Raw genomic sequence first — 26,153 nt, 5'->3', positions numbered from 1 at the left:
GTAGGACCACGCCTAAGGTTTCGACAACTATTAGAGTGTGGACTGTGGATGGGTGCTGCAGTAGTGCTTCGGCTTTGCTGCTATTGTTGAGTGGAGTGGTGCGGCCGTGTTGATGTCCGAATCCAACCAGTTGCTTGTTGAGTAGAGTTTGAATGGAGTTGCGTGGCCGCGTTGATGTCCCAATCTAACCGGTCGATGTCATTGTCGTTGTTGTTGTGCCCAGTCTAGACGTTGTTCCTTCTTTTTAATATAATCGGCAGCTCTCCTAGCTAATTCGTTTAAAAAAGTGAATAAGTTGTGAGCATCTTTATTATAAGTATGAAATAACCGTGTCCGATTTAAACTCCAACGAGGAACCTAGCTCTCTCTATGGTTTGCCTATTTCCACTATTGTTTTTAGAGCTTGTTTGGTTATTTGAGGCTTATTATAAGCCCATAAGCCTCTCACACGGAGAGGCTTATAATAAGCTCAATTGGTGTTTGGTTATATGGGCTTATAATAAGTCTCTGTAGTAGCAAATAACCTTTATGCTCCCATTAATATCCTTAAAAGGCTTGAATGTAACCTTTATGCTCCCATTAATATCCTTAAAAGGCTTGAATGAATAGGGTTGTGGAGGGCTAGGGGTTGAAAAGTGCTGTTTTCCTGATAGGGTCCACAGGAAATAAGCCTCATAAGCATCTTTTTTAAAGAGCTTATGGGCTTACGGAGAGATTTATAATAAATCTCACCTTTAAACCTAGGTGTTTAGATAGAATGAAGCTTATTTAAAGTTTATTGGGTGAGGCTTACTATAAGCCTCAAATAACCAAACATCCCCTTATCTTGGGGGAATTTTCACTTGACAACTTGACACACACCATATGGGTTGCTGATAATATGCATGCCCATCTCTCTTTCTGCCCCTCTAGCAACCACTAATTATTAGGGTGGAGTTTGCTGGTTCTTGTCGCTAATTGTCCTCCCTTTTGTTAATTTTGCTGTGCTCATCATCATTGGGGCCGTCGTTAGCCATTACAAAAGTGGAACATTCGAGTTACGGACTATGATTGATTTGGTTGTTCTCGCCTTGCCAATAAAGCTCTAGCGTGGACTTTGAAGCCAAAGTCCTTGCTGGGAAATCCTTCCCCTTCTGATCACGATCAGTCTCTTTGCTTTGCCATCCAATCTTTATAGCCCAATTAGCACATTTCCAGATAGCGTAGATGAAAAACTACCTAGCCAACCCCAACGTGTGAGATTGAGCTTTCGCACAAGTAGTTCTTCATCGAGAGCTCGATGCTCACATGCTATCCATACCAAGATATCACAGTGTGTCTTACTAATTTGCCTATTTATTCAATGGGAGGCATGGTGCTCGATGCTCGTTATGCCTACTCTAATATGGGGGTAGTGTGTGTAGGGTCCTAAAACCAAAAGCTTCCTTTACTCTAATAGCAGCCAGCAACAAATGTGTAACTCAATCAGAGAAATATTTGCGCTGTATCATCTGAATGAACTGAACTCGTACAAACGGAATAAGGTAATGAAAAGATCATACTCGTGATAAATAAATAATTTAATCAGTGGAATTTTACTACCGGAGCATGCTCTGCCGCGGTGGTCTACAGTCTCGCAAACACTCATAGGCTAGGCCCGCGTCCGCGGCCAGCTACGTCGCGGGATCGATGCGCAAGCGCAACCAGGAACACTCATCTTTTGATGATATTTTACAGGAACTTTTCTTTTTTTTTCACGAATCGTTCCAAGGCGCCACCGAACTTCTCCGGTGGCACCGCATGCCGCCGCCGCTTCTCCCTCAAGCAGAACGAAACCTTCTCCCTGTTCTCCGGCACGGCTCTCCTGCCGTTCTCCACGCCGTTACCGTTGGCCATCACGGCCACCACCTCCCCCGCGTCCTCCTCGTCCTTCGCCTCTGCCTCGCCGCCGCGGCCGTGCAGCCGCTCCTCCCACCCCTCGGGGAAGCGGGGCAGCCACTGCGGAACGTGCCTCAGCGGCGGCTCCCTCTCCGCAGCCGCGAAGCTCTCCCACCCCTTGCCGGCGCCGGAGCCCGGATCCCTCCTCGGCAGGGGCTTCGCGAACGGCACCTCCGTCACAGCGTCGACGAACCCGGCGAGCTCCGCGAGCGCACCGGAGCAGAGCACGGGCCGCGCGGGGTCGGAAGCGCCGGGGAAGCCGCCGAGCGCGTGGTCCTCGAGCGCGAGGACGACGTCGGCGACGTTTGGCTCCGTGCGGCCGTGGACCTCGGCGAAGGCCGCGGCGGCGCGGCCCAGGGACTCGATGTAGCGGCCGGCGATGTCGGAGAGCGCGCGGAGCGCGGCCGCCTCCGCGGCAGAGTAGCCGGAGGCGCGGAGGATCTGGGCGGTGGAGACCGTGGAGACCGCGGCCTGGTGGCGGCGGGGGACGGGCGAGGCCCCCGCCGCGTTAGAGGGGCGCTTGGCCGGAGTTGCCATACATGGCGGCGACGGCGAGAAAAAAAAGGCCTAAAACCCTAGCGCCAGATCCTCGCGACTGGTGGTTTTATGCTATGTTTTCGGTTTGCGTTTTTTAAGCGGCTGTTTCTTTCTATTTTTTGGAGGGGATTTCTTCTTCAAGAATACTATTTGGACGGGGCTTTTGGGCTGGGTATCCTGGCCCATTATTAGCTGCTAGGCTGCACAAAGAGGAAGAAGACCAATCTCCAAAAAAACAAAAAAAAAAACAAAGAGGAAGCAGACTGCAAGAGCCACTCAAAATTTTTATAAACAGCTACTAAACAACAACCGCGCTTCCCCTCTTCTGTGATCTGTCCATTTTGGAAGCGCTCGGGATCAATGGTAACTCAATATTTCCTTGAGCAGGAGTTGTTATACGAGTTTGATCAGATGGATCTTGTCTTGTGCACCAAAGCTGGTTGAGCCTGGTGTACAATAGTAGTACCAGTTTTGTGGAGGTGATTGGTACTCATCGTCTCATCGAACCTAACATAGTACAGGAAGTGCTCACCATAAGATCGAGATTAGTTTGTACTCATAAAAAAATAGAGCATTTTAGTAGGACAATAAGGTACTTCGGTCAGGTCAATTAGCCACCAGAGTGATGTCCAAAAATGACAATGTCACAGTATCAGTCCTATAATATTATCAAACAGAATACTGGACTGAACCTTATATGCTGCATTGCTGAATAGCGAGTACATAATTCTTTGTTTATGTTGCCCTAACTAAAACAAAAGGGTATGCATTTTAATTTCTCACAATTGTTGTTTAACTTAAAATTCATTGGCAAAAATAGGCGTTTGGGTCGCTTAACTCTGTGTTGAGGGTGAAGTTCGTCCCTCAACTTTTAAATTAGCTAATCTAGTTCTTCAACTTTTTTTTATTTATCAAACTCATCATTATCCCGATGTGGCTCTCCATATTAGCCTGAGAGTAATGCGAATGTCCCTTTTACATTTGGCTTCTTCCTACCCTTCTCAATTTTCACCGACGTGTCATTGCAGAATTTACTTGGACCTATAATTCTCAGGTCAATGGAGTAACTTGGGCCATCAGTTTTTAAACTTGAATTCTAGGATTCAAATTTGACAATCTAATTTTAAATTCTAGCACTTTGAGAAGGGTAGTCTAGGTTAGCGTTTCTAAAAATTGAGGGGAAGAAGGAGCCAAGGGCAAAAAAGGAATTTTTTATTAGTTTCATATTTAATTTGGAAAGCTACAACAGCACAAGGTTGAATAAAAATGAAAGTTGAGAGATTAAATTGGACGATTTGATAGTTTAAACATGAACTTAACCCATATGGCAAAATTGAAGGAGCAAAATGCCTTCATTCGCGTATTCTCGTGAAGCAAGGCTCTGCTGCCGTCTTGATACCAGAAAAGCTTTCCTGGTTAAACTTGAACATGCTTTTTCAGGCCACAAAAAGCAAGTTTCTGCATGTATGAAGCTGTATAAGTGTATACCATATGTTCAGAAGATGCGTATACCTTGACCTATTATCCAGGTAAGGTTTTATGCAAATCCTTGGTGGCACTTGTAGAAGTTGCAGTCTTGCAGAGATAACCCACTCCCCTATGCAGAATCCTACTTGCATGCTAATTTTGAAAACAAATTTGGTGGTTCATTCTCTCCGGGTTTGGCATTCATATCACCTGCTCTTCAGCCTCTCTTTATTTTTGCTTTTGTTTTTTAAAAAACAACCGGCAAGAATCAGCACCTCTTTGGCGGATACACGGATTCCTGGCACTGGTAGTGGCAGTTGTGCTCTATGGTTGGTTAAGGGGGAGATGATAGGTGTTAACTCTCGTTATGCTGGTAACCTGGCATCTGTTGAAGGGACAAAACGATAGGCTATTCCGATCTCAAAGTCATGGACTCATGGCGCTATACTTAGACCTCCTTTCGTGGAGCTTCACCTGGCTCCAATTTCACCATTGTAGTATAGAGGAGCCGGAACCGGTGGAGCCATAATTTGTGGCTCCACCAGCTCATTGTGGTCCTGTAAGGGAAAAGGAGAGCAGAAAGAAAATCAGCTTCAAGGTGTTACGGTGGTAAAGCCGCTTTGCATTCACTCAGATGGATCCGTTGTTGGAGTTCCACCAAAGGGAGTCTTAGAAGCAAATGCAGCGCGGTGAGCTATCACCGGGCCATCTTTGAATATTGACCAGCAGAGTCGTTCCGTCGACGCCGAAGGGGAGGGAGCGAGAGAGCATTCTGGTGGTTTGGGCGCTGCGGCCGCTGAGGCGACCGGATGATTGGATGGTCATAGGAGCAGCACTGTAGCACCTAGTGGGGAAGCTAGCACAAATTTGATGGTGGTGCGTAATATAATATATTTTTCCATTTATTATTTGACAAATTTAGATACATAATTTTTGCTATATATATATCTAGATATAGTGTTTATTTAGGTGTATAGTAAAATTTATGTATCTAGATTTGCTAAAACGATCTGCAATTTGAAATGAAGGGAACACGTGTCTAATTTTCAAGCAAATTGTCCATTTTAGCTAGTAAAAAATGATGATTAGGAGTAGTGTTTTTCTTGCTACCATGTCCTGTGCTCTCGATTCCTGAACACTTGTCACCGACTTGCAACGACGCGCTGGGTCACCTAGGGTAACGTGCCATGCTTGGTGGCTGGATGATACCGTGACGTGTGCTGTACGCAGCAAGACTGGAGGCCTGGAGGGCAACCTGCGTCGTCCATTCTGCCATTCCGAGGGCCCGTTTGTTTCCGGTCTCTAAAGCGTGAAAGCTCTAAACTTTAGAGGGTTGGTACCGAACGGCCCACTAACCGAGCGATACTGTTCACTTTAGAGCCACCGAGCACTCTAATCCGGCGGTCACGATTCCCAGCGCTGCCCCCACCCCCCGCGTGCTCCTCCCCCCGCCCCGCCGCCCGCGTGCTCCTCCCCCCGCGCCGCCGCCGCCCCCTCTCTCTCCCCTCACCCCCCCGCGCCGCCGCCCCTGCACCCCCCCGCGCCGCCGCCGCCCCCTGGTCCTCCCCGCGCCGCCGCCCCTGCTCCTCCTCGCGTGCTTCTCGCCCCGCGTCGCCGCCGCCCCCTCTCTCTCCCCCCACCCCCCCACGCCGCCGCCGCCCCCTGGTCCTCCCCGCGCCGCCGCCCCTGCTCCTCCCCGCGTGCTCCTCGCCCCGCGCGCGCCGCCGCCCCCTGGTCCTCCCCGCGCCGCCGCCCCTGCTCCTCCCCGCGTGCTCCTCGCCCCGCGCGCCGCCGCCCTGCTCCTCCCCGCGAGCCGCGCCGCCGCCCCTGCTCCTCCCCGCGAGCTCTCCCCCCGTGCCGCCGCCCCTGCTCCTCCCCGCGAGCTCTCCTCCCGCGCCGGCGCCCCCTGCTCCTCCCCGCGTGCTCCTCCCCCCGCGCCGGCGCCCCTGCTCCTCCCCGCGGGCCGCGCCGCCACCCCTGCTCCTCCCCGCAAGCCGCGCCGCTGCCCCTGCTCCTCCCCGCGAGCCGCGCCGCCCCTGCTCCTCCCCCCCCGTGCGCGCGTTAGCACGCGGGCTGCGTCGTGGGCGCGCCCCGGCCGTGCCGTGGTGAGTCAAGGCAGGGCTTTAGAGGCTGTAACGAACACCCCTCTAAATATTAGACCTCTAAAATGTTTATACCTCTAATTTATAGATCTGTGTTTTAGACCCCTCTAATGCGAAACGAACACACCCTTTGCCAATATTATTAGCAGGATCAAACCGACGGCGTTCATGCATCACAAAACAGCGATTAACCTACTAAAATGGCTCAGATGTCCCCTCAAGCTTGGCTTGGAAGGTCCTCCTTTCAGCTTGAGCTTCTTACATTTGGGCCCCACCAACATTCCCAAATTCCCCACAGCGGCGTGAAAAAAATACTACTACTCCCGCCCCGCGGAGTAGAGTCCACACGCACCGCACTTGTCCTGGAGCGTCAGAGCCAGAGAGAAGCCTCTGGATAACCCCCGCGGGTTCAATTTCCGCCGCACGATCCCTCACCCTCGATCCCCACCGTACGTTCCCCAGGGCACCGCGTGACACCGGCTCCCAAAATTCAAATTTCGAATCCCGGCACCGTTGGCCGCTCCGCACCCTTCGGCTTCGATAAACCCCCCGACACCCCCTTCCCCTCTACTTCCAGATCCCCAATTCCCCAGCCCCGCTCGCACCCCCACCCGAAACCCTACCGTAGGCACACGACCTCCGTGTGCTGCGCGGCGCCGCCATGACGGGCCCTCTCCACTCCAGCTCCGGCCACAACGCCGCCGCCGGCGGGGGCGGCGGCAAGACCATCGAGGAGATGTACCAGAAGAAGACGCAGCTGGAGCACATCCTGCTGCGCCCGGACACCTACATCGGCTCGGTGGAGAAGCACACCCAGACGCTCTGGGTCTACGAGGGCGGAGCCATGGTGAACCGCGCGGTCACCTACGTCCCGGGCCTCTACAAGATCTTCGACGAGATCCTCGTCAACGCCGCCGATAACAAGCAGCGGGACCCCCGGATGGACTCGCTCCGCGTCGAGATCGACGTCGAGGGATGCTGCGTCTCCGTCTACAACAACGGCGACGGGATCCCCGTCGAGGTCCACCAGGAGGAGGGCGTCTACGTGCCGGAGATGATTTTCGGCCACCTCCTCACCAGCAGCAACTACAACGACAACGAGAAGAAGACCACCGGCGGGCGGAACGGATACGGAGCCAAGCTCACCAACATCTTCTCCACGGAGTTCGTCATCGAGACAGCCGACGGGCATCGGCAGAAGAAGTACAAACAGGTGAGATGCTTTGGCTGTCTCTTGAGCCGCTCTTCATACAGTCATTTTCCCATTTGTGTTGCTATTACGGTGTGGATTGGTTTAGAAATGAAGGTTTGGGCAGATCTGCAAATACATATTAGGCATTGGATTTTTTTTGTTTCCTCTAATTTGGTAGTTCTGTTGACTAGCAATGCGATTATTTGGCCTAACTGACTTCTGTTGTCAATTTATAATCTTTGTGAGTAGAGAACTTGAGTGTAAGACTGGAATTCTAGCTCTGCACAAAATTTTCTCAGCAGTTCTGTACCTCTGCTAAATGTTCAGGAGTGGATAGGTCCATAGTTTTGTCCTCTATATGACATGGTTATTTCGGACCCTCTTAAATTTAGTACTGATCTATGGTTCTTTTCTAAGACATGCTAAAGTTGTAAATTGTGACGAAATTTCATACTTAAACAGTTGAAAGATTATTGGCTGTAGCATTGGTTAGTAAGCTTTAGTATCAACCATACACGATGTAGCTAATGACACACTTGATATGAATTAATTCATTCTGTTCCTGTTAAGGGACAGCCGCCCCAAATATCCAGATATAGAGTGTGATGCTCCATGAATACAAATGCAGGTTTTCTCTGAAAACATGGGGAAGAAGTCACAGCCCCAGATTACCAAGTGCAAGCAGGGGGAGAACTGGACCAGGGTCACCTTCAAGCCTGATCTTGCCAAGTTCAACATGACCCATCTTGAAGATGATGTTGTAGCCCTCATGAGGAAGAGAGTAATTGATATGGCGGGCACTCTTGGCAAAACGGTGAAGGTTGAATTGGATGGCCAGAAGTTGTCGGTGAAGAGCTTCTCTGACTATGTGGACCTGTATATGCAATCTGCTAACAGTGACAGACCTGCCCCTCTCCAAAGGTTTGTATTAGTTTCTTTCAAACATCAGTTTGGGTGATATCCGTAAACAAAACTTACCGTGTAGAGTTTCTGATCATTCAGACTTGGTTTATCCTTTCAGGGTTTATGAGAAAGTAAATGACCGGTGGGAGGTGTGTGTTACTCTAAGTGAAGGGCAGTTTCAGCAGGTATTTTTTGGTTATTTGTTATGTGCGTGCAGCTTCTTGTGTTATGGTCACACTTGCTTCCTAAACACCTGTTGTGCTATTGCAGGTCAGCTTCGTCAACAGAATTGCAACCATAAGGGGTGGAACTCATGTTGATTATATCACCAACCAAATTGCCAACTATGTGATGACCATTGTGAATAAGAAAAACAAGAATGCAAACATGAAAGCGCATAATGTGAAGAGCCATTTGTGGGTCTTCGTTAATGCACTCATTGACAACCCTGCATTCGACTCCCAGACCAAGGAGACCTTGACAACTCGTCAGGGAAGCTTTGGGTCAAAGTGCGAGCTTTCTAATAATTTCCTCAAGAATGGTATGTGATACAATACATTATAGCAGCCTCCATCATGTAGTTTGGCTACATCACCAATGCTAATGTTCACTCTGTACGGTTGCAGTTGAGAAAATCGGTGTTGTCAGCAATGTCCTTTCCTGGGCTGATTTCAAACTAAGCAAAGAACTTAAGAAGACTGATGGAAGTAAGAAGTCAAGAATTTCTGGCATCCCAAAGCTTGAAGATGCAAATGAAGCTGGTGGGAAAGACTCTGACAAGTGCACCTTGATCCTGACTGAAGGAGATTCGGCAAAAGCTCTTGCTGTGAGTAATTCAAACCTGCCGTATAGCACATCGTGTAATCTACCAAACTGAAGGGCTAAGCCTTTTACCCTGCAGATGTCGGGCATAGCTGAAGTTGGGAGAGATCACTATGGTGTGTTTCCTCTCAGGGGAAAGCTTCTAAATGTGAGAGAAGCAAACCACAAGCAAATAATGGATAATGCCGAAATTCAGAACATAAAGCAAATACTTGGTTTGCAGCATGGGAAGCAGTATGACAGCACCAAAGGCTTGAGATACGGTCATCTCATGATAATGACAGATCAGGTTTGGCAAACATCTCCAATTCTATATCAACTAATCAAACTCAAGTCAATCATTCACTTGTCTTTACAAATAAATTCAGGACCACGATGGTTCCCACATCAAAGGGTTGTTGATCAACTTCATTCACTCATTCTGGCCATCTCTTCTTAAAGTTCCATCTTTCTTGGTAGAGTTCACCACTCCAATTATCAAGGTAGGTAACAGTTGGGGTTTGTCTATGGGCATCTTATCTACACTTTCAACATTCATTATTGGTCCCCTACTCATTTGCACTGCGGTTTTCTCTCTCTCTCCAGATGTGTAATTTTTGTAAAGTGTATGTTTGGCAGCAATAATGATACTTGAATTTATGTGTCCAGGCAACGAAGAACAAAACTACCAAATCATTTTACACAATACCAGAGTATGAAGACTGGAAAAGGAACTTAGGAGCAAGTGCAAGTTCTTGGACCATAAAATACTACAAGGTCTGCTTTGCCCCTCTAGTTTCATTTGTTGTTACTTCAGTGTGTTGCCACATGTGTCCCCTTGTGTTGTTTCTATTGTCATTAGCTGAGGATACCACTGTTATATGCTTAATCACTTCTGTGAATCATGATTGATACAGGGGTTGGGAACAAGCACATCCAAAGAAGGTAAAGAATACTTTTCAGATATCAGCAACCACAAGAAGGATTTTGTCTGGGTAGATGATCACGATGGCAATGAAATTGAGTTGGCATTCAGCAAGAAAAGGATTGCTGATAGGAAACAGTGGCTTACAAACTTTCAGGTTAGCTATTGTTTCTTTTACCAATTTGGCAGGGTTTGTTTATGCGGGATCAATGTTAATGTGCAAACCATTTTTCAGCCTGGAACTTACCTTGACCACCGTGAGAAAAGAATCAAGTACCGTGATTTCATCAACAAAGAGCTGATTCTCTTCTCGATGGCGGACCTGCAGCGATCAATACCTTCAATGGTAGATGGCTTTAAACCAGGTCAGAGGAAGATCCTGTTTTGCGCATTCAAGAGGAACCTTGTTAAGGAAACTAAGGTGTGTCATCCAAAAGAAATTTATCCTTTTCTTATATTATAGATTATCAGGAGATTCTTTTTAACTTTTTTGCTGTTTTTTCCCTCTTGAACACAGGTTGCTCAGTTCTCTGGTTATGTGTCAGAACACTCAGCATACCACCATGGTGAGCAGAGTTTAGCAAGTACGATTGTTGGAATGGCTCAGAGTTTTGTTGGCAGCAATAACATAAACCTTTTTTACCCTGGAGGCCAGTTCGGTACCAGAGCTCAGGTGGGATACTAGGGCAAAAGCTAAGTACCACACGGTGTTTTGTGATTACATAATCACAATTTTTGTTATGCTTGTTTACTTTTAGGGAGGCAAAGATGCTGCGAGTGCTAGGTACATCTTCACCAAACTGTCACATGTCACACGTTCGATTTTCCCAAAGGATGATGACATTCTTCTTAACTATCTGAACGAGGATGGGCAGTCGATTGAACCCAGCTGGTAATATTAGCTCTTGAATGATCCATCCTCATTTATTATGATTATATATTGTTTGAGGTAGCTAAGATGAATCTTATTACCTTTAGGTATGTGCCAATCCTTCCAATGGTTTTGGTCAATGGAAGTGAAGGAATTGGTACTGGATGGAGCACATATATTCCAAACTACAATCCAAGAGACATTGTTGCTAACCTCAGGCGGTTGCTGAATGATAAGTCTACTGTACCAATGCATCCGTGGTACAGAGGGTTCAAGGTCAGCAATACAAGTTGGTCTTCGTAGTTCTGCTGCACTAAGGCTTAATTGTGTAAAGAAATTTATGGTTGTATTTAATCAAATTTTCTTTGCACAAATAAACAGGGTTCTATTGTGAAGTCACATAATGCAAAGGTAGCTGGTGCCACGTATACCATCACCGGCATCATAGAAGCTGTTGACAGCACTACATTGAGGATTACTGAACTGCCAATTCGCCGTTGGACTCAGGATTACAAAGAATTTATAGAATCTGTGACTCTAGATCCAAAGAACAAAGACAAGGAAACATTTATTGAGGTAGTTATCATTGGAAAACACCTTCACTTGAGTTTTTAATGTTTGATACTTAATTGCCATTATTCTTCAATTGGAATTATTTTACAGGACTGCACAATGCAAGGTGATAGTGATGATGTTTACTTTGTGCTCAAACTAACTGAGGAGAATATGAATAAGGTTATGGAAGAAGGACTGGTGAAGAAATTTAAGCTGACAACAACAATTGGAACATCAAACATGCACTTGTTTGACTCAGATGGTAAAATTCGGAAGTATGACACTCCGGAGCAAAGTAAGTGTATCTCATCTTATTTGTTGCTACAGAACCCTTTGTGATATGTCATCTAATCACTGAAACTCTGGCATTTCTGCAGTACTTGAAGAGTTCTATAAATTAAGGCTTGAATTCTATGATAAGAGAAAGGTACATGTGTGACACTTTGTTCTTTTTTGAATATTTGCTGAACGTCAAATTAACACCCCCTACTGTCACCCTTTTTTTTTTGCAGAAAACATTATTGCAAAATATCAAGCTGGACTTGAAGAAGCTTGAAAACAAAGTAAGGTTTATCCGCTGTGTTGTTGACAATGAAATTGTAGTAAATAACAGGAAGAGGGCAGATCTATTTCTGGAGCTTCGGGAGAAGAATTTTGATCCTTTCCCAATGAAAAAGAAGAAAGCTGAACCAGCTGCCGTAGGAGCTATAGAAGAGGAGGAAAATGAAGAAAGTCCTGAAGCTGCAAATGGAGTTGATCCTAGTGATTATGAGTATCTCATCTCAATGGCAATCGGTACCTTAACTTTGGAGAAGATACAGGATCTCAATGCTGAGAGGGAGAAATTAGTGAATGAAGTTGAGGAACTGGAGAACACCACACCAAAATCGCTTTGGTTGAGAGACCTTGACACCTTTGAGAAAGACCTGGATGTAAGCAATGCCATTCTTATATGTTCTGTTTATAGTTTTCTGCTCTGCTAGCTCACTTGCCAACTTTGATGCAGGTGCTTGATCAAATGGATCTAGCAGAGGAGGAGGAAAGGAGAATGAAGAGGGAAAAGAACGCCAATAAGGAAGGTGGTAAAGCTGGCCCCAAGAAACAACGCAAGAAAGCTGCAGTTAAACTGCCAAAAGTGGAAAGTGACACGGAAGGTATCTGCTATTCCTGCATTGCACAACAGTTTTTATGTCATGTTCCTGTGGGATGTGTGTTTGGACTTTGAACTATTGTTGAAACTCTGCTTGCCCATCACAGGAGATGGTGCTGAACCTGTGGTTGCAAAGCGTGGAGCTCAACAGAAAAAACCAGCCAAAAAGGTTAGAACCTAGCACATCGATCCTTCAATTGACCATTTATTGGGCCTCTACTGACAAAATCGCATACTTTCTTAAGGTGAATGGTGCTGGGTCTGATGATGAAGATTATGTAGCTGAAAATGCAAAACCGGAACAACAAAAGAAGAAACAAACTAAGAAGGTAAGATTCTCAAAAAGCTATTCTTTTGAGTAATTTGTCTGTAATGACTTCTTTTACTGTTTCTATTTACAATTCAAATTCAACAATGCCACAGGCAAGTGCTCCTGTGGATGAAGACGAAGATGACATGCCCACACTAAAAGCCCGCATTGCAGCTTTTACTCTCAATGACTCCTCTCCGGATAGTTCTGGTAATGCACAAGTATAATTTGTCAATTTGAGCTGATGGTCTCACTCTCTTTCAAAAGTTTGAGCTGATGGTCTAACAACTTTGCAGCCATGGAAACTGAAACAACAGAAGAGCAGAATGAAGACAAAGGAGTGAAGGGACCAAGCAGAAGAGGTGGAGGAAAGAAGGTATCATCATCCTTGGCAGTGATATCTGATGATGAGGATGACGATGTAGACTTTGCCATGGAAGTCCCAGAAGTCCAAGCTCAGAAGAAAGGCAGAGGAAGGAAGACCGCTGCTGCTACACAGCCGAAGGCTGCTGCCACCAGGAAGAGGGCGCCAGCGAAGGGCAAGGCCATGATGCTCAAGACCACAGAGGACAGCAACACCAGCGCTCCATCTCCTGAGAAGAAAGTCCGGAAGATGAGGGCGTCTCCATTCAACAAGAAGAGTGGCTCAATCTTGCAGAGAGGCTCTACCGCATCAAGCTGTGAAATTACTGCCGAGGCTTCACCACCCTCTGGCAGCTCTGCAGAGCCAGTGGCTGCCCCGCAACCCAGGAGGACAGCCAGGGCCACCACCAGTAAGCCTGTCTACATCTCTGAGAGCGACCCTGAGGATGAAGTGGTGGAGGTAACTGATGATTCTGACTTCGACGTGGATGGCGACTCTGATGACGAGTGATCTCGGGGCCTTGTTAAGTCGAACTAAGCTAGTTGTGGTTCATGTGTTGTGTGTGCTATGGTCTAGTTTGTGAGTTGTGGCATGCTACTCTGTTGCGGTGTGGCCGTAGATACTTGATGTGATGCATATCTTGTGCGTTGTATGTGGTGTTCTGTGTTCTGTTGCCAAGACACTGCTCGGTTAACTGATCAGGTCTTTTCTCTGCAATTCTGGCATCCATCTACTGTTATGTGCTTGTGCCTGTGTGGTCTGACCTGCGGTGAACTAAGTTCTGTTGGCTGAGCTGGTGTGTCTAGAGGTGGTCGAGTTGCACCGTGTCAACTTTCCAAGGCTCGAGGTGATAATGCCCACAAGTTCTCACGATGCTGCTGCCTTTGAGGGCGCGGTTTCACTTGTAGCTTCTGGCCTCCTCGCCCTGATGGGAGGTGCCATGGCGAGCACAAGCTAGTTTATGGTACCCTAAGCTACAATATACCCGACTGAATCAGAATTTTTCTTCTTTTCTTGAGTTTAGAGTTACCACGTTAGATAACACAGGAAAAAAATATAACGGCAGGTTTCTTGACATTTGCGTCTTGGGGCCGTTGGCTACCATGCCCTTGCATACTGAACTTGGCGTACAACGTGGCAGGTTTCTCTGAGTTTTTTTGTTAAGAGTGAATGCAAATGAACAAAGATTTGGGAACAATCGTTGAATGATTTCATTGATCTTTGAATATATATATATATATACAGGGAGAACCGGGAGGACGCGTCCCTTCACCAAAGGACGCGACCGTACACCGGAGAGTTGCGTCCGTACACGGAGGGACGCATCCCTACACCAACGGACACACCCGTTGGGTTTATAAGGTTAACTGCTAATCAGTTATTGGTCTAATCTAATGGCTAGGATTAGCCCTAACCTATGGATGAGATTATCTCTAATTTTCTGATTTCTAACACTCCCCCTTAATCGAATCTTCTTGAGATCAATGTAGTTATAAGCTTGGATTCCTCTAAAAACCCCGTGGGAAAAATATGAGGAATATGTATATTTGTGTGATTTAAACAAATCACTATGTCTTTGGTATCCCATTTAAAAACCCCTGTGGGGAAAAGTATCAGAGATACGACATATAGATAACTCCCCCAAAAAACTTTTTTTCAGGAAAAATATGAAGAGTATTATGTAATGATACGTCGCTAAAACTCCTTTAAAACCCCAGTGGGAAAACTAGGAGAAAATATGACGATATATTATTGGTATTGCCTCTAGAATAACTTCACATGAAAAACCTTTTCAGAGAAAACCATGGATAAGTTGTGAGGGCAATATGTGTCTTTGATATTTCCTACAAAAACCCTGGTGGGGAAAATAGAAAATATGACACATGCTTATATTAATATTACCTCGTTAAAAACTTTAACAAGAAACCTTATAAGTAAAACTTGTTAAAGAAAAGAGTATAATATAATGCAGGTATAGGTTAGCATCTAGGATATGTCTCCCCCTGATCCTTGCAAATCTCAAAGTCGTCGCATACCAATATCATGCACAAATTTTTGAAACATAGAGGTTGGTAAGGATTTAGTAAAGAGGTCAGCGAGATTATCACATGACTTAATTTGCAAGATGTTTATTTCCCCGCTTTCTTGCAATTCATGGGGATAAAATAGCTTAGGAGCAATGTGCTTGGTTATATTGCTCTTTATGTAACCTGTTTGCATCTGTGTAACACAAGCAGAATTATCTTCATAGATAATTGTAGGTGATTCGATTGAACCAATACCACATGACTGTTGTATGTGGTTAATCACTCTGCGAAGCCATACATATTCACGTGATGCCTCGTATAGTGCAATGATTTCAGAGTGGTTAGTAGAGGTTGCCGTTAGAGTTTGTTTAGAAGACTTCCATGAAATAGCAGTACCTCCATGTAGGAATACAAATCCTGTTTTGGGATTTACCAATATGGGGATCAGATAGATAACCAGCATCTGTATATCCAATCATATTGGGATCAAGATTTTTCTTAAAGAATAAGCCTAGATCCTTTGTGCCATTAAGATATCTGAAGATATTCTTTACTCCCGTCCAATGACGTTGAGTAGGTTTAGCACTATGTCTAGCTAGTAAATTCACTGCAAATGCAATATCAGGCCTGGTGCTATTTGCAAGATACATAAGTGCTCCAATGGCGCTGAGATATGGAACCTCGGGTCCTAGTATCTCTTCACCCTCTTCTTGTGGTCTAAATTGGTCTTTCTCCATTTCTAGAGAACGAACAACCATCAGGGTTTTAGATGGATACGATTTATCCATATTGAATTTTTCCAATATTTTCTGGATATAGGCTGACTGATGCACTAGTATTCCTGAGGGAAGGTGCTCAAGTTGTAAACCTAAGCAATATTTGGTCTTACCCAAATCCTTCATCTCAAATTCCATCGTGAGGTGATTGCGTGCTTCTTCTATATCCTTTGGGTTGCCGATGATATTCAAGTCATCAACATATACGGATATAATGCAGAATCCCGTTGGAGATTTCTTAGTGAAAACACACGGGCAATCATCATTATTTGTGTATCCCTTCTTAAGAAGAAATTCACTTAGTCGGTTGTACCACATTCGTCCCGACTGCTTTAAGCCATATAGTGACTTTTTAAGCTTTACACAATACATGTTGCGATTTGCGTTTGGATTTGGAATTTGGATTCCCTCAGGAACCTTCATGTATATGTCCAAATCAAGTGACCCATAAAGATATGCTGTCACTACATCCATCAACTGCATAGATAGATGATTTTGAACTGCCAATGATATCAAGTATCGGAAAGTAATTCCACTCATTACTGGAGAATAGGTTTCATTGTAATCAATGCCGGGTCTCTGCGTAAACTCTTGTGCTACTAGTCTCACTTTATATCTCGCTACCTCATTGTTTTCATTCCGTTTTCGGACAAAAACCCATTTGAATCCCACAGGGAAGACTTTGGGAGGTGTAGGTATTGCAGATGTGAATACCTCTCTTTTAGTGAGCGAGGCTATTTCAGCTTGGATTGCTTCTTTCCATTGAGTCCAGTCTGAGCGCTTTTTGCACTCTGCCATGGTCTTGGGATCTGGATCGTTTAGGAAGATTTTTGCAATTGCTGCGGAAAAGTATATGTTGACAACAGTAGTCTTATGATCGTATGATTCTCCAGAATCAATATAATTGACGGAAATTTCTTTCACCCCTTGGTCTGACTCGTCATTTCCTAAGACTGTGGAGTCAGGATGTTCCGATGTCCTAGAATCAGTATTTGGGTGCACCATTGATCCGGGTTGTGGATTTGGTCCTGGTATGGGATTTGTATCCAATTTTGGGCGTCTATCAACTTTAGGTTGGTTTGGATTTACTGATTTTGTAGATTTAGTCTGCGGAATCCTCTGACGCTTTGTTTGAGCATCATCCTTGGGAGTAGCCATACTTCTCCCCTTCTTCTTTGGAAGCGGGAGGAGTTGAATATTTTTACTTGGTACCTCTACTCTTTCGGGTGCATTCCGTGCAGGATAAGAGGACTTTGTGACACCCTTATAATCAGTAAATGCTTCTGGCAGGTTATTTGCAATATGTTGCAAATTTATGATTTTCTGAACTTGTTGTTCAGTTTCTTGAGTACGTGGATCTGAGGAGGAAATGCCTTGGGCATCCCAATTGATTTCCTAGCATTCATTTTGGTGCTTATAATCTCCCCCTAATGCCGAGAAATGGTCCTCATTGAATATGCAATCAGCATACCGGGCCGTGAATAGGTCCCCTGTGAGGTGCTCAAGGTATTTAATAATCGACGGTGATTGATACCCCACATAGATTCCCAATTTCCTGTGTGGGCCCATAGCGGTACGCTTAGGTAGTGAGATCGGTACATACACTGTACAACCGAATTTTCGCAGATGGGAAATATTTGGTATATTCCCACGTACTAATTGCATAGGAGAGACAACGTGATATGCAGTTGGTCGCAATTGAATTAAGTCTGCAGCGTGTAAGACTGCATGACCCCAACATGAAGTTGGAAGGTTGCAATTTTGTAATAAGGGTCTTGCAATGAGTTTAATTCTCTTAATAAGAGATTCTGCTAAACCATTTTGTGTATGGACATATGGGACAGAGTGCTGAACTTAAATTCCTAAAGCCATACAATAATCGTTGAAAGCCTTTGAGGAAAATTCAGCGGCATTGTCCATTCGAATTGATTGTATTTGATGTTCAGGATTTTGTGCTCTAAGTCTAATAACTTGAGTAATGATCTTTGCAAAAGCATGGTTACATGTGGATAAAATACACACATGAGACCATCTAGTAGATGCATCTATTAGAACCATGAAGTACCTGAAAGGTCCAGAAGTAGGATGTATGGGGCCACATATGTCGCCTTGAATACGTTCAAGGAATTTGAGTGGCTCATTTTGAATTTTAACGTATGAAGGACGTAAAATTAATTTCCCTGTAGCACATGAAGTGCACATAAAATCTGATGATTTGGGAAATTTAGCAGTATTTAACTCATGACCATTTGAATTGCTGATAATTTTTCTCATCATCCCTACACCGGGATGACCAAGGCGGTCATGCCAAGTTTTGAATGTGTCAACATTCTGAAAAATTACCTTGTATGAAACATGTGGTACGGGTTTAATGTATGTGTAGTACAATCCGGACGGAAAAGAAGGAATTTGTTCAACAACTTGTTTGCCATATCCGTTATCTTTAGTAATGAGGAGGAATTCCTCATTATTGTCATCACCGGTTTCAATATGAAAACCATTTTGACGGATATCTCTATAACTTAGTAGCGTACGCTTTGAATCGGGATACAAAAGTGCATCCTCAATTGTAATATGGGTACCCATAGGGAGTACGATAGTGGCACGACCAGTGCCAATTATCGTTGCATCACGTCCAGCGATTGTCCAAACGTTTCCCTATTTCTTTGTAAGAGTTTGGAAATATTTTGTTTCCCTAAGTATAGAATTTGTGGTTCCACTATCCACAAGGCATAATTCCTCGTCCATCGGATTGACTCCCGTAGAATATCTATATATAAATGAAGAATTTAATATGAAATCCTTTGATGATATATAGAATACACACCTTTATTGAATATCAAATGTATACAATACATTTATTTTATATCCAACCTATGAAAGTGATGACCTTATTTATTTACAACACTTTAAGATATAAATTGTGCTAAATATTACAAATACTAGTAAATAGGACATCAAGACTTTGGAATCTTTTGGAGATTGGGAGCCTATTCGAGGTCTCCAAATATGTCGTTGGAAGCGTATTCCACGATCATATTCTCTGTAGCAAGATCCTCGCCTCCTGGTATGGGGTTGCTGCTTGGTTCCTCGGGAACTTGTTGCGAACAACTAGATTCTTCCCTGGTGGTGTCAGGTCGATAGTTGAAGTGGGCTTCATACTTCTGTCCTTGAGTAGCACGTCCACGACCCACGGACTTTAAGTAAAGATCAACAAGATGACTCGGGGTACGACATTTCTTTGTAATATGGCTGTAACAACCGCACTTTTGGCAGACAGGTTTGTCACTCCTGTGTTTGGAAATGTTCTTACCCTTGTTGGAAACACGATTCTGGAATTTCTTGTTGCTTCTGCGGTTTTTCTTACCTTTCTTGGAATTTTCTTGATGATGGTTCTTAGAAGTTCCATTGTAAGATTTGGGTTTATTCTTAGAATAAGCATGTACTTCAGGCAATGGAGCTGACCCAACAGGGCGCTGCTGATTATTCCAAACCATAAGTTCGGAATGTTTTTCGGCCTCAAGTAATGTATGTATAAGATCAGAATAAACCTGAAAATTCCTTTCACGGTATTGTTGTTGAAGAATCCTTTCAGAGGGAAGCATAGTGGATAGAGTTTTTTCTATCTTATCCGCATCTGAAGGTTCCTTCTCACAGAATTGCAACTTTGAGCAAATCCGATGAACAGCATGATTATAATCACTTACAGTTTTAAAGTCGTGTAAGCGAAGTTGGGTCCACTCATAATTTTCCGCAGGCAATAAAAGTGCCTTTTGTTGTTCATAGCGTTGCTTAAGAGACTTCCATAGATTTCGTGGATTTTCTTCCAATAAATATTCAGCCTTAAGATCAGGATGAATATGGCTCCTAATGATATATAGTGCCGTGTATACATGTTGATCATCAAGTGGTGCAACACTCTCTTGGAGTGGTAACACTGCTTGATAAAGTCCTCGGGATGCAAGACTAACTTTTATGTCCACAGCCCATGTTGGATAGTTGTGACCGTCTAGAGCTAGTAATTCAAACTCTTTGACAGCCATTGATCCTACACGCGTCAAACCATCGAAACATTTTAAGTTATTAAAATGTTGTGGTGTGTTGTAAGTTTGGGATGCAAAATAAAAACAAGATATTAATGGTGTAAAATCTCACATGCATAATAATAAAATGGAGGTAGTCACCATAAAGGCGTAGAACTCAAAATGGACATAGTCTGTTGTTAACAGTAGATGCCAAATTGTTTATGCGAATTGTATAAACACATCTAAAGGTAGTCATCAGAGAGTGATGTAGACCTTAGCTAATTTGCAAACGAATTGGGTACGCACTTTGAGGATAATCACTAAGTGTTTACTTAGTGTAGATCCCACAGTAGCAATTATAGTGCTACCTTGTGTATGGCCAATAGGAATGCAAATTAATGGTAGTCATTTTTTTTGAGAAAAATTTAGACCAAATGTTCTAAGTGTTAATGTTGGGTACGCACTTTGAGGATTGGCACTAAGTATTTACTTAGTGTAAACAGCAATTGTGGTGCTACCTTGTGGAGTGGCCAACAAAACGATTATAGAACATGCGTGTTATACAATTGATTAATGAGAAAAATACACATAACTTGTTGCATCCATTATTTAAGCACGTAGTGCTTTGAAATTGGAAAAGCCTAAAATTAAGGGTCTCAATTAAAATGATCGATTGCAAAATAAATAAATTAATAAATAAATATGCAAGATTATGGTCGCTAGGGATATTATCTATTGGATTTGTCATACATACCGGGACAAATACTTTGAATAATATCACAAATGGATACTTTACAATGATAAATTATCATAGGTACAAATACATTTAAAGTCAGCGACTAAATATAAGAGTAATATTTTACAGCACATAATTACTGTAGACTAACAGAGTCTTATGCGAATTATTGCTAAAATTAAATCAACTAAATAATAAAGATAATAGGACAGCCAGCCATGGGGATTGGAAAATGAATCCACGTTCATTAGCTTGGCTCATCAAGCATGCACAGGACGAACAACAGGAAGGGAGGTCCGAGCGTAGGCCATTGGGCCATCTTCACGGCCTATTAGAGGCATCACTCGCAGGCAGCAGGGTTGCAACCCTACTCCACGCCACTAGACACCAGGAAACAGCCGCCGCCACTTGACCACCCCGCCGCCGCTCACCACTGTGCTGCCGCTACGCTCGCCTGATTTAGTTGGAGGAGGACTCCCCCTCGTCGGGAGAGTAGAAGCCGTTGCTGTAGGCTCCCATGTTCAGCACCTCCGCGCTTGGGAGGTTGAGGACCGCCGGGTTCCCGGATCCCCTGTGGATGCCGGGGCGCCGGTCCACCGCTGCCACTCTGCGGCCAAGGAGGTGCCGGAGTGTCGGAGGGGTGGTCGCGGTGCCTTCCTCTAGGAGGGCCTGTGCCATCATTCGAGCAGCAGCCGCCGCGCGTGTACCAGGTGGAGGCGCTAAGGGGCGGATGCCTGGGGCGGCCACCATCTCGGCGTCCTCAGTCTTCACCGGCTGAGGAAAGGGCAGCGTCGCTGCCGGCGGATGAGCCGAGGGACCGGCCCTCTCGAGGAAGAAGTACGGGGAGATACCCGTCCTTGCCGCAGTGTTGAATAGGTCGCGGATGCCAAGGCCGGGTACCACATCATCCTCTTCTTCTTCCTTCACGGCGTAAAGTGCGGGAGCGGCCTGGGTGGCAAGGAGCCACGGATCGAGCGTGTGCGGGATCGGCGTGAACTCCTTGCAGAAGTCACACCAGAAGCGCGGTGGTGGCGGAGGCAGTGCCGGCGACATTGGCTCCATGGGGATGGCAACCACTTCATCAACGGGCGGCGCCGGTGCTTCAACAATTGGGGGCGCCGGGGCTTCGACCGCTTGTGGCGCAACATTGCTTGGGCCAGCTGAAAGCATCTAGGCCCCTAATTCATGTTTTGGTAATTAATGACAACGGTTTGTGGATTAACAATTCTTTTTGAGAAAATGAGTATAGGTTGATCCACGGATGAATGAGAGTTATTTGCGAACGTGTGGATTTTTGGAGACAATGAGAAAAGTTTGGGCTCAAGGCAAAGGTATAAAATAGGGTCTTTTGAATTTTACCGGTCACAAGGTGTTTAGTGGATGATAAGTGACCGGATTTGTTGGATAGATAGCCGTACTATCAAGAGGGGTCATGTACTCGTGCCTGACAGGTCTCTAGTGCCATTTTGCTCAAAATATCCAAGTGCATGCATGAGGGCTAACTACGCTTTGCCGGGTTTTGAAAAAGAACATGTTTGAGTGCTGACTGCTCAAGAGCGGACGGTCCGCCCCTTGGGTGCGGACGGTCCGCTACCGTTTCAGAAGGCTTAGTGGAAATATCTTGTGGCTGGCGGACGGTCCGGCTCTCCTGGGCGGACGGTCCGCCACTCTAACTCTTTTTCATTCCAGAAAGGATGTTCTCTGGTCTGTCTGAATTGTGTGGCCCGCGGACGGTCCGCGGCTGTGGCGCGGACGGTCCGCAGGCTCTCTGATAACTTGAACCACAAACATTGTTGTCTCTGCTTGTTCTTCTAGGATGAACGGCGGACGGTCCGCCCTTTAGTAGCGGACGGTCCGCTGGCTAATTTCAGGTTTGGTCCAGAGACTCTCATGTCTCTGGAGTTGTGGAACTCTTAACTGCGGACGGTCCGCTGGTTGGGAGCGGACGGTCCGGCAGGGCTGTAACGGCTAGTTCTGACACGCATTAAATGCTCTCTGACTCTCTGGTTTATAACGGCGGACGGTCCGGTTTTTGAAACCGGACGGTCCGCGATCTCGCAGAAAAGACTGTAACGGCTAGTTTTTGATGGGATGTCTATATATACCCAATGCCCGGCCTTTGGGTCGCTCTCTTGGCCATTTGGACTGCATTCTTGACCCTCTAGAGCCAAGACATCCCTCTCTCTCACTCACTTGCTAAGGATTTGCATTTTTGAGAGTGAGAGTGCTTCCTAGTGCATTGCATCAAGAGTTTGAGCTTTGTGGCACTAGGGAATCTTCAAGCAAGGATTATTGGCTTGTTACTCTTGGGAGTTGCCGCTCCCTAGACGGCTTGGAGAAGGTGATTTCGTGGAGCTTCTTGAAGGAGATTGTTGAGAAGCCCCGATTTCGGTTGTGAGAGGTTTTGTGCTCACCTCACCGGAGTGGTGAAGAGCAACTCTAGTGAAATCGAGGTGTGGAGTGGTTTCTTGTTTCTAGCCGGCTCAAGATCAAGAGGTTCTTGATAGAGGAGCGGTTGATTCTTGGAATCCACCTCAACGTGGATTAGGGGTGACCGGCAAGTCATCGACACCACGGGATAAATTTGTGTGTCAAGCTTGGTTATTTCTCTAGCTCTCCTTAATTGTTGTTATTTTGTGAAATTTACTTTACTAGAGCTTGAATTGTATTTTGTCACCCTAGGTTGCAAACCTTTCTAGACATAGTAGTAGCATGACATAGGGCTTTCTTTTGTTACTAATTAAATTTCTCTAGTGTTGTTGATTTTAGTTTTAAACCGCCTATTCACCCCCCCTCTAGTCGGTGTTCTTGATCCTACAAGTGGTACCAGAGCTAAGTACTCCATTAATTGCGGATTTAACCATCTTGGAGTAGAACAATGACTAGTGATAATGGAATTCATGTTGGGAAGCCACCGTTCTTTGATGGGAACAATTATGATTATTGGAAGACTAGGATGTCGGCTCATATCAAAGCCATGAGTAGAAAGCTATGGAGAGTGGTAAATGATGGATATATCATTTTCGACTCAAAAAATTTGACACCCCTAGAAGAGGAAAATGTGATACTAAATGATCAAGGGGTCAATGTGCTCTTTAGTGCCCTTGGTGTGACCGAATTTAATAGAGTCAAGAGTCTCACAAATGCACATGACATATGGGAAAAGCTCATGGAAATTCATGAGGGCACATCAAGTGTGAAAGAGGCTAAGTTATATTTGCTTAAGGGAAATTTTAGTGAATTTACCATGAAGAAGGATGAGAGTATAGCCGAGATGTTCAACCGGCCAAATGACATTGTGAATGACCTCAAGGGACTTGGATTTGAGGTACCAGATGCGGATTTCAACCACAAATTTCTTAGATGCCTTCCGGAAAGATATGATACAATTGTGACATTGCTTGTAAGGTCAAATGTGAAGATCGCAACTCCCACACAAATATTGGGAGAAGTTCTCACTCATGACATATTCAAGAAATCTCAAGATGAAGCTCATGGGGGAGAAATTGATATGAAAAAGAGAAGTGTGGCATTCAAAGCTCAAGATAGCAAAAAGGAAGAAGAAAGTGAGTGCCAAGAAGAAGAATCGGATGAAGAGATGGCTCTCTTTGTCAAGAGATTCAATAGAATGATGAGCAAGAAGAACTTTGGCAAGAAAGGTCAATCATCAAGAAAAAATCCTTTTATGGACAAGACTTGTTTCCAATACGGTGAAATGGGTCATATTAGTGTCAATTGTCCAAACAAGAAAGATGACAAGAACAAGAAAGACAAGAAAAATGATGAAAAGAAGAAGAAGAAGTTCATCAAGAAGAAGAAGAATGGTCAAGCTTATTTTGTAGAGTGGGATTCCGATGCAAGCTCCGATGATGATGATGATGATAATGACAAGTCATCCAAGGGAGTTGCCGGGATCGCCATCAAGGAGGCTCCATCTCTCTTCTCCACACCACATTGTCTTATGGCAAAGGGTGGTGCAAAGGTACAACAAGATGATGAACTTTCATATGATGATCTTGTTGAAATGCTCAATGATGCCGATGAATTCATGACTAAAGAAAAGGACAAGTTAAAGGAATTGAGGTTGAAGTTTTCTTCTCTTCAAGATTCCTATGAGGAGCTAAAGACTTCACATGAGAATCTCAAAGAAACTCATGAGAAGTTTGAGGAAGCTCACAATGACCTACTTAATCATGAAAGAAAAGCAACATTGAGCATTGGTGTGAGTTGTGACTTAATTGATGATAAACCTTGTGGTTCTAGTCCTACTAGCTCTTTTTGCACCAAAATTGATGACTCATCTTGCAATGAATCTCTCATTATGGAAAATGATTTGTTAAAGAAAGAGGTTACTTGCTTGACTAATAATTTGAGAAAGTGCTATGATAGTAGAGCCATGTTTAATCATTGTTGGGCAAGTCAAAAGTTCACCTTGAACAAGCAAGGGTTTGGATATATTCCTAAGAAAGAGAAGAAGGCTTTTGTGCAAGCCAAAACTACCTTTGTGAAGAGTAGTGGTAAGTCATATTGTGAAAAATGCAAGAAGGTTGGTCATGTTGAGAAGAATTGCACCAACATGAAAGTCATATCCTTTGATTCAAGTTACATTCTTATGAGAAATTCAAATGGCAATGTTAGTGCAAAATTTGTTGGAATACCTATAGATGGTGCTAAAAAGAATGCCATTTGGGTACCAAAAGTCTTGGTTGCTAACGTTGAAGGACCCAAGAAAGTTTGGGTACCTAAAAGAGTTATTTCTTTATTGTAGGTAAACTACAAGTCCGGAGGAAGACATTGGGTACTTGATAGTGGATGCACTCAACACATGACCGGAGATCCGATGATGTTTTCCTCTCTAGATGAGAATGTGGATGGCTATAGTGATATTATATTTGGTGACAATAGCCGAGGCAAAGTCAAAGGAGTTGGTACAATTTCAATCTCAAGTGATCATTCTCTTTCAAAAGTATTGTTGGTTGATTCTCTCAAGTTCAATCTCTTAGCGGTCACTCAACTTTGTGATTTTGGATATAAATGTAGTTTCACTAAAGATGATGTAGTAGTGACTAGCTTGGATGGAAAAAATCACATCTTTACGGGGTTTAGATATGAGGATGTATATCTTGTGGATTTTGCTACTAAAGAGGCCAACTTGTCTACATGTTTGTTTACTCAATCATCTTTGGGTTGGTTATGCCACAGAAGACTTGGTCATGTTGGCATGAAACAACTCAACCGTCTCATAAAGCATGATTTAGTAGTTGGCTTGAAAAATATGAAGTTTGAGAAAGATAAGTTATGTAGTGCATGTCAAGCCGGGAAGCAAGTTGCAAATGCTCATCCAACTAAGAGTGTCATGTCAACCGAGAGACCATTGGAATTATTGCATATTGATCTATTTGGTCCTACTACTTATAGAAGTATTGGTGGAAATTGCTATTGTCTTGTGGTAGTGGATGATTACTCAAGGTATAATTGGGTTTTCTTTCTTCATA

General features: G+C 44.5%; 2 protein-coding genes across 2 annotated transcripts; one reads left to right on the top strand and one right to left on the bottom strand.

Moving 5' to 3' along the window:
- Positions 1-1,529: 1,529 nt before the first annotated feature.
- On the bottom strand, positions 1,530-2,571 carry LOC112874054 (transcription initiation factor TFIID subunit 8-like). The gene has a single exon (XM_025937220.1). The coding sequence runs from the start codon at positions 2,452-2,454 to the stop codon at positions 1,711-1,713; it is 744 nt and encodes a 247-aa protein (XP_025793005.1). The 5' UTR covers positions 2,455-2,571; the 3' UTR covers positions 1,530-1,710.
- A 4,059-nt stretch (positions 2,572-6,630) lies between these two features.
- On the top strand, positions 6,631-13,827 carry LOC112878994 (DNA topoisomerase 2). The gene is made up of 22 exons (XM_025943307.1): positions 6,631-7,236; positions 7,844-8,136; positions 8,237-8,303; positions 8,389-8,659; positions 8,745-8,944; positions 9,020-9,229; positions 9,309-9,422; positions 9,589-9,696; positions 9,837-10,001; positions 10,080-10,265; positions 10,362-10,517; positions 10,603-10,736; positions 10,823-10,991; positions 11,097-11,291; positions 11,379-11,565; positions 11,648-11,697; positions 11,783-12,202; positions 12,277-12,424; positions 12,528-12,589; positions 12,666-12,749; positions 12,844-12,940; positions 13,027-13,827. Exons 1-22 carry the CDS (start codon positions 6,685-6,687, stop codon positions 13,602-13,604), a joined length of 4,446 nt encoding a protein of 1,481 aa, XP_025799092.1. The 5' UTR covers positions 6,631-6,684; the 3' UTR covers positions 13,605-13,827.
- Positions 13,828-26,153: the final 12,326 nt, after the last annotated feature.

The sequence above is a fragment of the Panicum hallii genome, chromosome 1, assembly GCF_002211085.1.
Source record: "Panicum hallii strain FIL2 chromosome 1, PHallii_v3.1, whole genome shotgun sequence".
Taxonomy (NCBI): Eukaryota; Viridiplantae; Streptophyta; class Magnoliopsida; order Poales; family Poaceae; genus Panicum; species Panicum hallii.
Note: the sequence above shows the minus strand (reverse complement) of the source record. Positions and strands in the feature narration are given on the sequence as shown.

Excerpts from the sequence above, each read along its gene's own strand:
- LOC112874054 (XM_025937220.1), bottom strand. The coding sequence starts at position 2,454 with ATGGCAACTCCGGCCAAGCGCCCCTCTAACGCGGCGGGGGCCTCGCCC.
- LOC112878994 (XM_025943307.1), top strand. The coding sequence starts at position 6,685 with ATGACGGGCCCTCTCCACTCCAGCTCCGGCCACAACGCCGCCGCCGGC. Across the intron at positions 12,425-12,527 it reads AGTGGAAAGTGACACGGAAG|GAGATGGTGCTGAACCTGTG; the intron begins GTATCTGCTATT and ends TGCCCATCACAG. Across the intron at positions 12,941-13,026 it reads CTCCTCTCCGGATAGTTCTG|CCATGGAAACTGAAACAACA; the intron begins GTAATGCACAAG and ends ACAACTTTGCAG.